Below are 16,506 nucleotides of genomic sequence, written 5' to 3' on the forward strand. Positions count from 1 at the left end.
TTGCCAGGCTGTCGCACCGACATAAAATGTAATCTGTCGTTTCTTCTTCTGATTGGCAGAACCTACACATATAGCTTCGTCCGTCAATCTAATGGGATTGACGGACCCATTTATCCCATTAGCTATTCAGATTACAATGCTCTGTTAGTAGACCCACTATATATATTTGACTGTCTTTCTGTCTTTTCTTATCAGGTCTGCCGTGAATTTTGGCGAATGTTCTACTATGAACTTTTTCGCCTGCCTCTACCCTGGTGAGTTTTTTTAAGTTCATAAGGCAAAAACGATGTTCAGAGAGGTCAATGAAATATCCGTGAAAATTACTATAGAAATAATCACTTCTGATTTAATCTGATCTGTTGAGGGAGTACAAGCGTAGAGCGCTGCAGCACTGAAGCCTCCTTGTGAAGAAGCCTTGTGCGCCCTCCCTCGGGAGAGGCATATCGTCTAGCTCTTCAAATTTTGTAAAGAAGGTAGTAATTTGACTTAGTGTTGTCTTCCATAAAAAGGCTAGAGTAGTAGGACTTGCAGGATACTTATACAAGACAGTAGTCTCCTCTTCGTTTTTTACTTCCCTGCAATGTGATGTAGCACAAAATTTCTATTCCTCCAAAAAATCCTATATGGGTATTTCGCCACTAAACTAACGTGTTCTCGAATAGTTGAATTTAAATATTTTAAATAGTTTTTTCTTTATTCTTTGTATTTTTTTGCTTCCGACGACGGAAAGAGATAAACTTTCCGAAACGTTAAGCATTTTGTTCTTTGTTAGGCAAATTTGTATAACTGTAAACATAACTTCTGACAAGTAGTTTCCGTTTGGGTTTAATGCAGAAGTGTTTACAAAAAATAACTATTTTATTTTGTAGATTTTATTGCAGTGCAGTGGCGAAATACCCATATAGGATTTTTTGGAGAGATGAATCCGCCGCATAGGTATAGACATTTTTTATATTTTCTATTGGAGTTTGGTTTGGTTTGGACAAAGAATTGGACAAAGACTACTTCTGGACAGCGCTAAATATCATAATGGCTCCTGTACTGCGGTACAATAAATGTTTCTGTCCATTTTATTTAAAATGAACACCTCAGAAAATACCATTGATGGCAAGTCTAATATTAGCTATATATCATAATAGAAAAGAAGTTATAGAAATGATGACAAGTATTTAGGTCACAAAGGATTTAGGTCATAAAGAGTGATCTTCATCATGAGCCAAAACATATTTTTAAGTCGTCATTGTCTATTTGTCTCAAAAGAAATAAAGCTGACCATCGCAAACGCAATTAGAGTACCATAAGACCGGCTCCAGACTATGAGTCAAATTCCTCCTAACGTTTGATGCACAGTATGTACCAAAGCAGTGTACGATAAGCAAGTGGCGCGCTTGGAGGGTCGCGTTGTAATCAAGAAAAAATGGTTGAAAGCAAAGCATCAAAACTCCACCGGAACAATCCGATTTGGTCCAAGCACCTGAGTGGATGTCTAACTTTATCCGGTTTTATTTTCTTCTCCTAAGTATGCTTCCTTATTCTTTCTACGCCGTACCTTGGATTAGAATATGCATTGCAGTTTCATCCTCAGCCTATTTATTTTGTTTTCAATCCCAATCTGTTGATGTGTGTGATTTGCCCGTATATGAATTGTGTAAAAATACATAATTCTGTAAACAACCTTGACGGTTTTCTTGAATTGTTGCCTTTTGTTGTTTAAGTTCTCTTCAAAATTTCCTTATTCCTTGCGAGCCTTATTCATAATTAGTATTTAACATGTGTAGAAGATGATTTGTATATATCTTGATAATCATCGGCATTGTCTAAATTATGTTTGGCTGTCTTTCAATTGCGGTGGTCAGTAATACCTAGCAAATTCTAATAAAATTATCTATTATTACATTTGTTGTTTAGTATCTAGCAAAACAAAACACTAATTCACCACAATACATCAAAACACTTTGCTTTTGCACTGGACTCAGCTTTAGTCATCTGCTGATGCTAACATATTTTGAACCAAACAAGTGTTTTGATGTATTGTGTGAATTAGTATTTTATTTTGCTGTTGTAACACTAAAGGTTTTAACCCCCAACTGCTGGGTTTTAACCCCCAACTGTTGCAAATGTTTATTATATAGTAAACATTTGCAGTTGTATAAGTTTTAAATATTTCTTTATATATTTACTTCTTTAGAAGATCCATCTGTAATATCTGGGAAAAGAATATAAGAAAATCATAATAGACGTCTAGTTTTTGTCCTGTTTTTCGTATCAGTTGCGTCCCACTGTGCTACGATCAAAAAAGGAAGTAAACTGCGTTTTACGAGAATGCATGCGAGTTACGAGAATCGCATCGAATAGCTTTTTTGTCAAGTCGTGGACGTTATTTTATGTACTGCTGCAGTATTAACTATACTTTTATCTGCGATTTTTATTGCTTTAAAAAAGTTTTTGAAACGGCAAAAAATGCCACACAAATGTACTCGTACTTGGAAATAACGTTTTATAAGCAACCGCTGTTAGAATAAGTCCCAATTTTTAATAATGTATTTACTAAAGTGTATCAAAATGGGCAAAATTTATTATTTCATTGTGAAAGTAGGTATGCAAACGATATATCGATGTTTGTGAAAAATATTATTCTATAACAATTAATTTTTTTGTCATTTTATACCACAAAATACATCGGTGTTACAATACATTTGTATTTGTTTATACATGTTATCTACCCAGTAGTCATCAATTCGAAGTTGGTCAATGAATGCCCGGAGAAGCTGAACAAATTAGGCAAAGAAAATAAAGTCCTCCTACTCTAGTTCTATATCACCAAGGAGGCAATGAGAAAGCAAACGATCTAGCTAGAAAAGGGTCGAACACTCCACTAACTGAATCAGAACCATCCTGCTTCCTAAGTGGAAACCATTTTAAAGCACAACTAAAGAATCTGGAAGACTCTATCCGTAACTTGGAATGAGAATCCTCCAACGGTCTAAGCGAACAACTCGAAAAAATTTCACAACACTTTCGAGTGAGAAAAATCAAAGATTTTCGTTGATTTAAGTAAAAAAAATCTTGGGATTGTCACAGGACTTTTGTCACACTGTCTCCTCAATAAACACCTCAGTAAATGGAAGCTAAGAAACAACGGCAAATGCAGATTCTGTATGAAAATTGGTAAAAACCTTATTTTTGATACATCGATGAATTGACATCCATGTTTCTTTTGCAATATATTCAACCATAATCTTTTATTTAGGGTTGCAAAATAGTGTAGTAGTAGTAACGGAAAAAATATGACTTGACAATTCACCATCTAATTTCATATATAGGATGTCAGCGTTTTTTTTCTCAATTGTATTGATTACCTAAATGAAAAGTACATTTTTTTTTCATTTCTTTCATAATTTTGGTATAAAGTCTCATACTGATACCAGGGTAAATCTTGTATGTTTTAACAGAAGTATTAATTTTCTAATTTTGTCGTTATTTTTTTATTACAATATAAAAAATAAGAAAAATATACAATAAAAAAATTATGTTTTACAAAACAAAACTTTCACGATTTTGCTATGATATTATTGTTTCAGTTTATTTTTTTGATTATATATTATTTGTAATCGTTCACCTGTTCTTAATGTGTAATCGTTAAAACCCATCGATATTAAAACACGATTTTATAGATTATTTATTAATTTAATTTATAACACCGGATATTATACGAGATATTATATAAGATAGGCTGCTTGATTATTCAATAAAATGTCTTCCGGAACACCAAAATTAATCATTATGGAAGACGAAAGCTTTATGTCAAAATAAGGTCGATGTAATAGAAAATAAAATCGAACGGTCAACTAACTAAAAAATATATATGAATAATCATGTTTGTTATTAATTAACAAAACCTTTGAACATTAGAATAGAAACTCTGGTGTGGCTGTAAAAAAAAATAACTTTCGCTATTTGTATAAAAAACCATGTATCTAAAAACAGACACAAAAATGAATCTGTAACAAATTTAAATAGATATATTTTTGGTCCAATTGATATTAACAATTACCTTTTGAACTGTTATCCTTTGCTCCGTTTTATAATTATGATCTGTATTTTCTCATTGAATTTAAAACAAAAATAAATTGGATTGCATCACTTGCTACCGGGTATACCGGATGCGTCTCAAAAGTGGCTCACCCCCTATAACTTTATTTTTTCAGATAAAAAAACGAGATTTGGTATGTTAGTATATGACATAAATTAGGATTGATTGACGTATTCAATTGTTTTTGGTCACTTCCTGTTTCACCGGAAATGACTACAACTGATTTTTAAATAGCATCCTCTGTATTTTTTTTTACTTTATTCTATAGAAAATGACACACTGAATAGAATGACATATTGTGTGTCAACTTTTGACATTTTCGCATATGGTTTATTTGAAATTGTAACATGCGGTTCATAGCGACAATTTGACTCGAAATACCAAGTGTGTGGTATCAAATTATTCGTAAAAAATGCTTTTTCCAAATATGCTAATGAGCCACCCTCGATCCATTTGAAAAAATTGAGATATGGTTAAAAATACGATTTGGGAATCTTTTAACCGGTCAGGAAAAGACACTAAGAACATTAGATGATAAAATCTATTTTTCCAAGGCTCCTTGATTAAAAATTAATGTTTTTAACACAGCCATGGCACTCTATATTGAAATTTAGAATACAATTTGTTTTTGAGCGAATATGTCAAAAGTTGACATATAATATATCATTCTATTCCGAGTGTCATTTTCTATCGAATGAAGTAAAAAAATACTGACGGTGCTATTAAAAATCAAGAGTTGTAGTCATTTCCGGTGAAACAGGAAGTGACCGAAAACAATTGAATACGTCAATCAATCTTAATTTATGTCATATACTAACAAATCTCGTTTTTTTATCTGAAAAAATAAAAAAGTTCTAGGGGTGAGCCACTTTTGAGACGCACCCGGTATAGATAAAATTATAGTACGTTTTCAACAGTGTTATGAACTCAATGAGTTAAATACTTTGAACTTTTGAATTTTAGTAGACATATTAAAGGATACTATGATGTTTTTTTCGATCGTGTTTCTATCTATACATTTTGGTCTTCATAGGAATGGCCAAAGGTATTTGTATATCCAAGTCCATATTATATGACATGAAGACAGATTACATCCAAAAAACAATATACATTTTTGTTGAGAAAAGTGACAGATGTCAAGTGTTCCTGCCGTCTAAATTAAGTGAAATATTTAAGAACTGCATCATACGTGAGATACGAATATCTCGTGAGTAAGAGTCGATTTAGACACTCGCTAAATCGGTTAAAAATTAGAAAGTATCGGTCTTTCTAATTCTAATCCAAGTTAAAAATGTTCATTTTACCTGTTCTTCATTTACTGTAAACATTTAAATTATTAACGAATATAAAATAACTGTGCAAACTGCATATTTTTCGAAACTTTACTTATTATGTTAAAACAAAACACCCTGTATGTCCTTTGTATTGGGTTCACTATTGTTATAGCGATAATGAACCTGATCAAAATACCAATTGTGACGTCGAGTACAATGTGTGTATCTGTGCCTTTCCCTAAATGTGGTTTTTCATTTTGTTTAACATTAGACCATCGATACAGTACTGCCACATCCTCTGCGCGGTGTTATCATGTTCCGGTTCTTCAGGTTTTTAAAACGTACGTTTTTTTTCTAGTTTATATTACGTGTGATCTAATTTTAACAGTTTAAAACTCTAGACAACCCATTGTGCGTTGATTTGCGGGAGTGTTTTTTGATATTCGGCGGTTAACCTAGTTTTAAATTACCACGTAAAAGGCGAAACATTTGTTAATTTTTTGTGACCCAGTTTTAATTTTTGCATGAAAAACGCCATTTGAACGGTTATTTTATTTATTATTTTACATCTATATTGTAATAGTACAAGGCATATTTTTAGGTTTGTCTAGGCATAATTTATGATCTGTAATTCATTGTTAGTTTTAAACCAATTACATACTATAGCGATTGATTTTTCATCTAAAATATTTTTTTATTTTTAAGAGAAATTTGTATCTGTGGATTCAAAATTTAGTGACTTTGTAATAAGTGTATAAACAGTGTATAAACTGTCTAAACAGGGGCAAACAGTGCGTGCAAATGTGTGCGTCGGGCATTTGTAGCTCTTATAATAAAAAAAAAATGGCGCCGGTAGGCACGTGTAGCCGCCCATACTAAAATATGTTAATAAAAAGTTGGTAGGCAGTTCTTTTAGTTTCAAAGTAAAGGAATTTTTCCAATTTTTTTTTATCTCAAAAACTGCGACTTTGATTGATTTTGATGTTATTACAAATTTTGTTGCAAATATTATTCATAATCTTAAATTGAAAACCGCGTTTCTCTAGCTACTGTAATTTTGGAGTTACGATTTTTTTAAATTTTTAACCCCCTCCCATATCCCCTTACCAACCCCCCACTCCCACTAAAAACTAATAGTCAGATTCTCGAGTGCCACAGTATTTTTGTGCCAAATTTGGTTAAAATCGGTTTAGCGGTTTTTGAGTTATCGTGTTACAGATGGACAAACAGACACCATGAAAATATTTTGTATTTAGGTCATTTATGGCCCAAATAACTCATTTTGAGTGAAATTAAAAAAAAACTTTTTTTTTGCCGATCTTCATAGCCTACCATACAGTTTGATAAACGGATCTGAAACAACGGGGCAACGGTGAGGGGATCGCAATTTTCTAAAATCATGACCGATTTCATTCATAAAATATCTGCGAGCGTGCGGTGTTTCATAAAAATATATCAGGAATTTTATAATATTTTTCAGTAAAGTTTATAATATTATTTTACTTTAAATGTACCTACATTTTGTTTAGTCATTTGCCAAATATAGTAATATTTGTTGAAACACGTGTACTAATTATAATAAACACAAATCAAGTTAAAGATATAAAACACAATACAATAACCCCGCCACTGGATTTTTTAATAGTAGTGACTGTTTCTACCTTAGATTAAGAATAGTTTCTACTATTCCTAGAGAGGGGCATAAAGTTGGGGGTAACGGCGGCAAGACGTGCGGCAATCTCGACTAATCAGAGTGGTTGAATCCGGGATGCCATGATGAATTTTGTCAGCGTTGCCAGCTTACCCTAAGCGGACATTATCTTAAGGAAATACTTTACCTTTTATAATAGTCAGAATGAACGAAAACTGTAATTAGATAAATATACATTATTACAATAAGAACTACGTCAACATATTAGCATATATATAATTATGTATGCTGAAATGAACTAAAATATATTCAATTTATAGGTAATATCGAGCAACTTTGCTTTTTTATAATTAAACGTGACAACATCGACTTTTTTGGCCCGAATTCCTTCCGCTGTTTTAGACTCGTTTGTCAGATAATACCTGTTGGTATGGTCGGCTAAAAATAAGAATTTTGTTAGAATTGCGTTTACCTCATGGAGGAGATCGAAATGGACAAAATATCAATATACAACTTTTTAATCGGCATTAAATGGCCTAACTTTTGCTAATAAGAGGAAAAAATGTCAGTGGCGTACATACTTTTTTAGAAAATATTCCAGTGACAATTCATATGCACGTCCTTGGCGAATATGTCGACACTTTTTTAGCATTAAAATATGTCCCACTTATAGGAACTTTTACCCTTAAAATTTCATTCGAATCGCTAAAAGCACTTCAAATTGAAAAAAGAGAAGATTTTAACCCCCTGTATGAGAACCCCCTGTATTTGAACCCCCCATTTTAAAGTATAGAAAATAAAATGCGAAGAAAAAAAATATGAGAAAAATAACTTTTTTTACTTTCAAAAGTTGACTGCTTGGTTTTATCCGGCTCGAAGACCAATGTTTAAAAATGAAAGGAAATCTTAATAAATATTCAATGAACTAGAAACTAGAAATTCCTGCTGATATAAAAAAGATGGCACTAGCTCTGCTTACCTTGGAGAGGATTGTAGTATTCTCCTGGGTGGACACCCTATGTCTGGAACAGGAAGTCTACTCGCACTAGTAAATTGGGACCGAATTTCTAGGAACCTTTAAGGTTGATTCTCACTATACCTTCCGTATCAGCTCCTTTCCGTTTCCCTTCCGTTTACGTTAACTATTATATCATGTAAATGAATAGGACAATGCACACTATACGTTCCGTTTCCCTTTCGTTCCATATCCTTTTCTTCCACACATTTTTTAGCGGACGGACTGAAGCGTATCGGAAACCGCGTTGTCAAGTTTTAAGTTTTGTCTTTGTTAATTAAGCTAAAATCTGGCTGATATTTATTCATCCTTTCACCTTTTAATTGGACCATCAAAAGATAAAAAAAATAAATAAAGCTTTCGTAATGATATAAATTGTACAAGGTGAGTCAACGATAGAGTAAAGTCCATTATCTCATTTGTTTTAAGGTTTACAAAAAAATATTAAATATAAAAGTTATAGAGATGGTTAAGATACACATTTTAAAATTATTATACAGTATACAGGGTGCTTCAAAAAAGTGTGGCGACTAAAACATATGTTTTTTTAAATGCTACACCCTATTTTTTATTTTATTTTTAGATTCTGCGAAAAATTCCATAACTTTTTTTATATATAATGTTATATACCTAAAATTAACAGTTTTTGTTATATTTAAATTTGTTTAAACAAATGTTAGATTGCAGTGGGTTAAAAAATTGTCAATGATGGCATTGATTCTGAAGTTGGACAACTAAAATTTGGTAGGAGAATTTTATAGAGATATAGAAAAAGACCTATGTAAAGATATTTTAGTTAGATGTTACAGGGTGTTCAAAATATATTTAGGAATTTCAACTACTTAAAATTAAGGAATTTCAATTTTTTTAAATGGTACACCCTATATATTATCTTTTTTCTGATAGATTTTTCCAAACTTTTCAACTTTTATTAAGAATGTCATATACCTATTTTTATTAGTTTGCGATTTATTCCAATTATTTCTATTTTTACCCATATTTTTAATACAATTGCGCTATAACATCATAGTTACCATGACAAAAAGTAATAATTATCACATTTTGATGTCTGTTAAGCAAGTTAAGAACAAAATCTGAATTTTAGTTTAATTTTTTGTAATAAGTATAAATGGTAGAGATAATAGTTACAGATTTTCTTGAAATGAATTAGTCAATGTAATTGATATACACGGACAAGCTTAGAAAACCACATTTTTTGGTTCAGTACTATATATTATATAGTACTTTGCTAAGTACTATAAGGATAGATATATATCTAGAAAACATATTCAATGTGTAATGGGACGGTTTCACGGCAGTAGTAATATTGGCTTTTCCATATAATTCCAAGTGTCATCTTTCATAATATAGAAAAACACCAAGAAATTCACTACTGCGATTTAGTTTATTTGAGTAAAGTTAATTAATTTTAACTAATACCAGCAATTGTAACTAAGCTACTTGTTAATGGTAAGTAATAAATAGTTTTGTTTTGTCATGGTAACTATGATTTTATAGGGTAATTGTATTAAAATTATGGGTAAAAATAGAAAAAATGGGAATAAATCACAAACTATTAAAATTAGGGATATGACATACTTAATAAAAGTTGAACAGTTTTGTAAAATCTAGAAAAAATGATAATATATAGGGTGTTCCATTTAAAAAAATTGAGATTTTTTAATTTTAAGTAGTTGAAATTCATAAATATATTTTGAACACCCTGTATCATTTAACTAAAATATATTTACATATATCTTTTTTTTCATCTCTATAAAACTCTCCTACCAAATTTTGGTACTCCAACTTCAGAAACAATGACACCACTGACAATTTTTTACCACACTGCAATTTAACATTTGTTTAAATAAATTGAAATATTACAGAAACTATTAATTTTAGATACATAACATTATATACAAAAAAGTTATGGAATTTTACGCAGAATCTAAAAATAAAATAAAAAATAGGGTGTTGCGTTTAAAAAACATATGTTATAGCCGCCACATTTTTTTGAAGCACCTTGTATATTCTATAATAATTTTAAAATGTGTATCTTAACCATCCCTTCAACTTTTATATAATTTTTTTTTTCTAAATCTTGAAACAAATGAGATAATGGACTTTACTCTATCGTTGACTCACCCTGTACAATAAAAAGTATGGAAGTGAGACGGAACGGAAGCTTACGTATAGCGTCAATAAAAATACGGAACGGATATGGAATGGAAACGGAGGGTATAGTGAGAATCAACCTTTACACATTTTCGTTCAATGCGACAAATACAAATTTTGTAGATTGTGTGTTCTTGTGCTAAAGGTTGACTGACGCAGGCCTGCTTCAGCCCTCGAAGTACCTCCTAGTACCACATATGGGTAGATGATAAATTTAATGCAAAAATAAGCATTTACATTTTAATTGAAACTAGAAATAAAAAAGTAATTAAGAAAAAGAAAAAGAAGAAATATAGATTTAAAAGTTTCCTAAACAAATATAACTGCCATCGTCATATAGGTATATTATACCGTCTGATCGAAAAAAAAGACGTCTATATATAGTTGGTTTGGGAATGACGATTGATGACATTCCCCATATAATTTTACATATAAAACGACAGAGATCTTCATTTCACAGCCATCGCTGCCGCTTTTTTATTTTCGGTTATATTGTATTTGAAACATTACTTAAAAGAAATAATTGCAGAACTATCTCTCATATTGTCAAGAAAATGTTTTGTGCTGTTAATATATTTGTACTTCAATTTCCTTTTTCTTGTTTCAGGAAAATCTGGAGCTCGAGTAGCCCCAAAGAGACCACAGAGTACTCCTGACCACGGTATAGTCTCTCCCGCATCGACGAGCCCACCAACAAAGGTAGACTTCACTTTTTTTCAAAATTATTTTTAGCAATTGTTTATTTTTGTGCAATGTTCTTTTTTTCGAAGCGTTGTTTATTTTATTTCTGTTTTATTGTGTATTCGTTCTACGTTCACGTGTTCATTTCACATATTATGTTTATTTTTTTAATCGCTGTTAAGTTACCTCGACGCATGTGGCAAAATGGTTTTTTTTTAGATGTTTGTGCCTGTTATGGGAGTTTATTATTGAAATTAAGTGTGGGGATATGGATGGTTTGTTTATTTAGCAAGAATAACGTTAATTCGGGTATATTCTATTAATATTGCATGGTTTTTATATTTAGTTTTAGTTTTTTTATACTGTTTAGTGTTACATATATTATTCATACTGGCGAACTAAGAAACTGACATTTTTGAAAATGGAAAATAAAGTAAAAGTCATAATGTGACTGAATCTTTTTAATTACAGAGTCTTCTTATTAAAAATAGTGAGATAGTTTTAAAGTATGGAATAAAATTACCATATTCAACAAGTATGATAATTAATTATATAAAAAATTAAAAGTGATGATTCAATACTTTCATTAAAATAACTCTTTGAATATTACTCTATTTTTATATCATGTTTTAAATATTTCTAAGTCTAGAATAGAATCTTTAGGTATAGACTGAACTTTTCACTTTGTAATAATAGTAAATTACGTAGTTTCACCTGCATATCAATCTACTCGTAATAATACTTTTAGTTCTTTAACAGTACCATTGGAACATATTTTTGTGTGAATCACTGTTTAAGTTTATTGATTGCTGTACCAATACTATAATACGGAGCGATCAAGAATGATTGAAACAGTTAGCTGTGTTCGAGAATTTTGGGAATACTCGGTACTGATGCTAAAACAAGTTATCGATCAATACCTTCTAACAAACACTTTTTTGGAATAAATCTAGTTCATTATACCATAATATGCGTTTTTAGTCCTTAAAATAGACCTTTAAATACGAAGTTTTGGTAAAAACTTGAATTTTTGATATGTTACTTTGAAAGGCCTAAAAACGAATTGTGAAATATTTTTTAAAATTCATCCCCGGGAAGGGATGAAATAAATAAATAAAATTATTTTTTCGAAATTTCGGAGAAGCGGTAAGAACCAGAAAAAAATACTGTGGAGCGTCAAATTTAACATAGAAATTATCTCTATACTTTTTTTTCAGATCAAAATTAACTAGAAACTAGAGGATGATGGTAGAAAATTCATATATTTACCATTTCTATTCAATTTGTTTGGAAAATTATATGGTTCAATTAATTTTCTTTTTAAATTCACTCTGAGAAGGGGTGAAAAATATAAATAAAGTGTTTTTTTTTTAATTTCAGAGAAACGGTAAGGACTTAAAAATATTTCAATAACAGCTTTCTAGCCACCCTATTTCGGTTTTGATTTAAGCAAAAAAAGTATAATCACAATTTTTTTTCTTCGAAATTTCGAATTTATTTATTTCATTCAGATGAATTTAAAAAATATTTTTCGCAATTCGTTTTTAGATCTTTCAAAGTATGAAAAATTCAAGTTTTTACCAAAACTTCGTATTTGAAGGCCTATTTTCTTGACTATTTTATTATCAAAATTTACTACGAGCACGTAACTTGACTAATATTTTTAATACTTATTCAATAGTTAAATTAGAAAGCCTTCAAACTAGATCCATTTATTTGTCATCTACTGATGTGTCATTAGTCGCACATTACTTTGAAAAAATGATTTAAATATCGTCAAAAAATATCAATTTTTGGTTTCTTTTGTCAGTAGTGATTAAAGCCGATAAATATTGAAATATCCTAAATTTATTACCAACGAAACACGAAACCAACAAAATCACAATAGATATTTCAATCATTGTTGTTCGCTTGTTATACAACTTTGATTTTATAACGAGGATGTTGTACATTTTATTTTTTCAGAAATAATTACTTATATTTACTTTATTATGATCGAAAAAAAACGGCGTCAGCGATGGCTATGAAATGAAGATCGCTTTCATTTTATATGTACAATTATATGAGGCATGTAATCGGTCATCATTTTCCAGCCAACTGGACGCCGTTTTTATTCGATCATACAGTATAAACTTGCAGAAACACAATACTTATTAAAACTTTCACAGCACGTTTAAAACGTTGAAAACATAATTATATTTTCTATTGGCTCATGTATCTCTAGTGGCTAATATGTACTTTTTGATTAATTAATTATCTTAATGTCTTCTATGATTGAACGTCATCATCTAATCCAAAAATCTTTCTATACTATTTTTTCAAATATATTTAAACCTGAAGAGAATCCAAAACTATGGTGTATCTATTATGTTAAAACCATATGGTTTGGCCTAGTACAAGAAATAAATCTATCAGAGTTCTTTACATCAAGAAGATAGATGTCAGGAGGAAATCTTTTAATCTTCTTAATATTTATGTATTTCGCAGTTAACTGTAAAAAATAGCAAAAACAAGAACAGACGACATAAATTCTGTTAAATTCTTAACAGTTCTGCACAATTTATTTTATACCGGTTTTAGAATGGTAGAAAGTATTTAATCTAATACTCCATGCAAATTTGCAACAAATTTATATGTAATTATCTTCTCGATATACATAGTTCGAATTCAAGTCATTTATCATCATTTGAAATCTTGAGTGCAACACAAGATGAAATGAAGGGTCTAGAGGAAAAACGTGATAAGCGCCAATTTCTTAATTTTAGGATTTTACAAGATTATAGTAGGTCTAACTTAGGGTTGCCAACTTTCAAAATAAAAAAATAGAGGATAAAAGGGTAAAAAAGAGACACAGGCGAACCATTTCCTGAAATCTCACCCAAATGTCTAAAATTTACCAAAAAGTTATAAACTGTGTGCGAATGGTCTTTCTTCCTTTTAAAAAAATATTTATACCCAAAACTTGTCAAAATAAAACAAACCATTTCAACAAAACTTTTGTTTCAAAACATAGCGAACGGTAATTTAACATAAAATAAATAGTTAAACATGTTTATCGGTTCCAAAAATATATATATATCATTTTCTTTTCTGTACAATATATAATATATTTTTTCATTTTCTTTTCTGTACAAACGAATTGGAGTAGTAGCTCAGGACCGATACATCGTTTTACATGGGTGACCTTCAACAAATTAGAGACAAGCTGCAATTTTGCATGGAGCTTCTTTTTGTAGATCTTTAAACATCCTGAAACCCCAGCGATGAACCGTTGAGCCCGTCACCCCGAAACCACCCCTACAAGGGGTAAAAATGGCCCTTTTTTAACTTTTTCTTCGATAACTCTAAAACTACGAATTTTAAGAGAAAAAGTCAAGAGTAAAAAATTGAAGAGAAGAAATTTTCCTACCACATAGGGAAAGAACTAAATTTTTTAGAATTTCAATGGTGCAGGTGCGAATTTTTTAATTTAGGAGGATTGTTTTAATAACCCACCATTCTGTGTTTAACTTCAAATGAAAGCATTTTTGAGATAAATCTCGAGACCAAAAAATTTATTAGGATACAAGTTCCTATAAAAACGATCTTTTTAATAAAGATAAGTTACCAGTGGCGGAGATAATTTTTTTAAATGTGTTAAATAAATGTTAAATAACAATTTACCACCGCAAGATTGGGGTTAGAAAATGAAAAATCGAGAGATGAATCCAATACATTCAGACCAGCCCATTGCTCCTACATGGGTTTTATAGAAAATTTTTTGCAATTGCTCTTCGGGAAGCTGTAAAAAAGCATGTACATGCAACTGAATGGGACTTACCTGCACTATGGCATGTGGTCAATGCAATGACATTACATGTACGAACCCAACAAATGTGGAAATGAATGAGGACTATCCTTAAGATAAGTTATCCTATTTTTGAGCTAAGGTTTTCTTATTTTGTTATTAAACGTGTAAATTCTTCAATATACCTCTTTCATTTGAAATTATTTGTAAAACAGCAATTTTTCTTATTCAATGTTTTTAAAATGTAAAAAACACACATTTTAAAAAATTATATCCGCCACTGGTAACTTACCTTTATTAAAAAGATCGTTTTTATAGGAACTTGTATCCTGATAAATCTTTTGGTCTCGAGATTTATCTCAAAAATGCTTTCATTTGAAAAACACAGAATGGTGGGTTATTAAAACCAATCCTCCTAAATTAAAGAATTCGCACGTGCGCCACTGAAATTCTAAAATGTTGGTTCTTTACCTATGTGGTAGGAAATTCATCTCTTCAATTTTTCTCTTCAATTTTTTACTCGTGACTTTTTTTCCTAAAATTCGTAGTTTTAAAGTTATTGTAGAAAAAGTAAAAAAAGGGCCATTTTTACCCCTTGTAGGGGTGGTTTTGGGGTGACGGGCTCAACGGTTCATCGCTGGGGTTTCAGGATGTTTAAAGATCTACAAAATGAAGCTCCATGCGAAATTTCAGCTTGTCTCTAATTTGTTGAACCTCGGCCTCTATAGGCTCTGGGCTATAGCGAAAGAGACAGATTAACGATTTTTTAAAGCACTGTGGCCATAGACGATTTTTTTTTAGATTTTGAGTTTGGTATGCAAAAAAGAGGACTTTTTCAATACGTGAGAGAAAAGAGGACAGTGAAAACAAAAAGAGAACCTTCTTCTGAAATAGACGACGGTTGGTAACCCTAGTCTAACTGGTCCCTATAGAATATACACTGTGTCAATTTTAAAACTTCCCACCCTTAATATCTTTCTTGCAGTTAAAAATATGAAAAATCGGAAAGACACGTCAATTTTATTTGTAACGGGGACACTTTAAATTAATATTTTTAGCCTTTTTCTTTCAACCCCCTAGGAGGGGTAGATGTCACCCTTACAATCTTAAATGGAAATGGGGGTCAAGTGACACATCGTTTTAAAGGGCTTTTAATTCTCTTTTTAGTGGTATCCTACTTTGTTGCTTTTTGTCCAGAAGTTTCCGAATAATCGCGTTCCAAAGTTGCAGAAACAATTAAATATGCCTGCATTGAAATTTTGGTTTTCAGGCTAGTGTTTACACAAAAAAATATTGCAATGGGTCTCCTTGTAGTAGAAATGATTAGAAGATTAGGGGGTAACATGGACGTAACCGTTACATTTTTCTAGGGGGGTCGAAATACTAATAAACAGAAACCATCATAACCATTAACCGCATTAAGGTTTCTTTTCTCAAATTATCTATTATTTTTCTCAAACCCTCATATTTATATATCCCCAAAAAGTTAATGTTTGGGCTGGTGTTTTTGGAAATGCTTGAATAAATTGGTCCTTTATTTATTGAAGGAAACTTGATAGGGGTGATCTGCATCTGAATATGTTTCAAGAGACCAGTGATCCTTTTATCACCCAAGAGCTAGAAACTCAAATTGGTGCAGAGGGTAATCCAGTTTTACAGGAGAATTTGTTAACATTCCAGAAGGACGGTGCTCCACCTCATTTTCTTCCGGTCCGACAGTGGTTAAACGAGAGATTTCCGGGTACATGGATTGGCCGAAGTGGACCAATTGAATGGCCTCCAAAGATCACCGGATTTAACACCCTTAGACTTCTTTCTTTTGGAACATCT

At 31.2% G+C, this 16,506-nt stretch overlaps 1 protein-coding gene across 3 annotated transcripts in view; it reads left to right on the forward strand.

Annotated features, from left to right (window-relative positions):
* The window catches only part of LOC115879954 (MICAL-like protein 1), a 246,258-nt gene that overhangs the window by 196,417 nt on the left and 33,335 nt on the right, over positions 1 to 16,506 (forward strand). For 2 of the 3 annotated variants that reach the window (XM_030897021.1, XM_030897030.1), the window contains one exon: positions 10,816 to 10,907. In XM_030897021.1, the coding sequence (XP_030752881.1) occupies positions 10,816 to 10,907 (92 nt within the window). Of the gene's footprint in view, positions 1 to 10,815; positions 10,908 to 16,506 lie in introns of those variants that run through there. The other variant, XM_030897040.1, reaches the window with a different exon arrangement.

This window comes from Sitophilus oryzae, unplaced genomic scaffold (genome assembly GCF_002938485.1).
Source record: "Sitophilus oryzae breed Bouriz unplaced genomic scaffold, Soryzae_2.0 scaffold_1067_pilon_pilon, whole genome shotgun sequence".
NCBI lineage: Eukaryota > Metazoa > Arthropoda > Insecta > Coleoptera > Curculionidae > Sitophilus > Sitophilus oryzae.